Source organism: Dendroctonus ponderosae, unplaced genomic scaffold (assembly GCF_020466585.1).
Source record: "Dendroctonus ponderosae isolate FM_Combo_2020 unplaced genomic scaffold, Dpon_F_20191213v2 Dpon_F_20191213_6, whole genome shotgun sequence".
Lineage (NCBI taxonomy): Eukaryota > Metazoa > Arthropoda > Insecta > Coleoptera > Curculionidae > Dendroctonus > Dendroctonus ponderosae.
Window position 1 is genome coordinate 898,367 of NW_026018814.1, and position 2,142 is coordinate 900,508.

The 2,142-nt window shown below is 46.7% G+C and overlaps 1 protein-coding gene across 1 annotated transcript in view; it reads left to right on the top strand.

Moving 5' to 3' along the window:
• LOC109536350 (protein brunelleschi) overlaps window positions 1–2,142 on the top strand; it is a 7,401-nt gene that overhangs the window by 3,255 nt on the left and 2,004 nt on the right. Inside the window, exons 3-9 of the mRNA XM_019902532.2 lie at window positions 188–557; window positions 612–821; window positions 871–983; window positions 1,036–1,307; window positions 1,373–1,507; window positions 1,565–1,669; window positions 1,721–1,837. Of these exons, the coding sequence (XP_019758091.2) occupies window positions 188–557; window positions 612–821; window positions 871–983; window positions 1,036–1,307; window positions 1,373–1,507; window positions 1,565–1,669; window positions 1,721–1,837 (1,322 nt within the window). The remainder of the gene's footprint in view (window positions 1–187; window positions 558–611; window positions 822–870; window positions 984–1,035; window positions 1,308–1,372; window positions 1,508–1,564; window positions 1,670–1,720; window positions 1,838–2,142) is intronic.

Sequence of the window (2,142 nt, forward strand, 5' to 3'; positions counted from 1 at the left end):
CCTAGGATATACTTTTTATGAACTTTGATGAATATACATGCATGTATACTCCACGAACATTCATGTTAGGAATGTTCACCTATGTATATTCCCAGGATATTCCCGCAATGTTTTGTATATTTTTTGAACATTCCGGGATGTTCATAGAATATCAAATGCTATCTGGGCTGTTTTATGTGTGTTTCAGGACCTAATTGTAGCAGCAAAACGCGCTAGTTTTAGCGCGTTGGCGACCCGGCATATGACTTTTCTGCTGCAAACCATGTGGCCCCATCTAAGTGCCGTTGAACAAAAAGAGTTAGCGATCCAGCTGCAAAGTTTATCGGTCCAATGCGAAGGCTCCCCCGTGCCTTTGGTGCTAGAGACGGGCATTGTGGTGCCCCCGGCGAATTTGACCGATATTCCCATCTGCATTGGGTTCGTTTTGAAGGACCTGAAACCCTTTCTCAGGCCCCGCCTGATAGAGCAGGAAAAAGAGGATATGGGGCCGTTCTTGTTCACGCCGATCCACTTCGGGAGTCTGGATCGAAACAAGAATAAGGGCGATCCCAAAATGGGTAGGGAATTTCCGGGGAGTCGAGCGTTCCGTTGGGACTTTTCAACTGTTGCAGACTTCCTCTGGGTGGAAAACGAGGCATGCGAAATATCGGTGAAACTGCTCAACCCGCTGCCGTTCGAGCTGAAAGTTTCTGATATGCGCTTGTTGACGTCGGGGATTGTTTTTGAGTCTGTTCCCGAAACGCTGACTTTGGCTCCTGAAATGGCCACGTCCCTCTCCTTAACCGGCTGGGCCAGAGAGAGTGGAGAACTGGAAATAGCAGGCAAGAAAACATGAACAATCATCCAGCTGTTTTGACTCTTCCACTTTAGGCTACAGCACGCATGCATTGGGAGTGAAGTCCAACTGCAGGCTCAAATACATGACCAACAACTTCCCGCCGCACTTTAAAATTGATGTCATTCCCAGCCTGCCAGTGCTTCAGGTGAAAATGCCCCGCTCTGCTCAATTGTAGATTTTTAAGACTTTGCCTTTAGGTGGCCACTTCCTTGCCTCCGAGCGCCTCATTCTCCAACTTCCACGACGACAGCATTGTAACGTCGGCCAGCCTGAGTTTATATCATGGGGAAAGCGCGATTTGCACCATCACCCTGACCAACCCCAGCCAAATCCCCATTGAGATGTTGGAAGTTACTATCAATGGGGCTTTGGATCCGTCGCTGCAAAGCGAAATATTCCACATCGACCAAGAGGCCATCAGCTCCATGCTGCCGCTCTTGCCTGAGCAGACTGCCTCCTTTCCAGTCAAGTCAGTAGCTTCAAAAGGCCTCGATTGAACCAATCGACCTGTTTTAATCAATGCCCCCCTTTCAGATTGTTTGGGGCTGCCAATTTTCTGGCCCCCAATTGCGCCGTTTCCCCCAGCACTGGCCAGGAGTTCAACAGCGGGATGTTCAACAGCCTATCAACTATCCAGGGCACTTCTTCCTTTTCCCGCATCAATTCCAGGTAGCCACTCAGGTCTGCAAAGCGAGAAAAACCGATTAATTGGGCGTGTTATTGCAGCTTTCGCTCCTCGAACTCTGGCCAATCCAGTTTGGCTGCTGGCTTGACCTCGCTGTTCCAACAGCCAACGTCCTGTTCATCGGTGGAAGCACAGCTGAAGATCAGGCGAGTGTTAATAAATCTTCAACGTGTTTGATTTTGCTTTTGGATCTTCAGGTACAGTGGAGGTCCCGGACTGCAGGCGCTTCACTGCAGAACCAGCACTGTGTTTTTCATGCTGGAATTGCTACCCTCGCTTCATGTGACCAATTGGGATGTTCTACCTGCCGAGACGTAAGTCAATTGCTATTCAAATTTTTTATGATTGCATGTTTTCCATAATTAATAATGAAATTTGCAAGGAAAACATGCCAGAGTGAGAAATTATATGGTCAATTTTAAAGCTCGAGTGGTATTTAGCGAGATTATTTCTCGAATGAAATACGACATTAAGAAATAAGTAATTAGTATATATCATAATATTTAACAACAAACTCATTTATTAATGGAATATTAAAGTTGCAGTTATGGTAATTGTTTGTCACATTTGTATGCTTCTCAGCAGATGTAGACGTTGAGGGGCCGCTGGCAGACAGTTG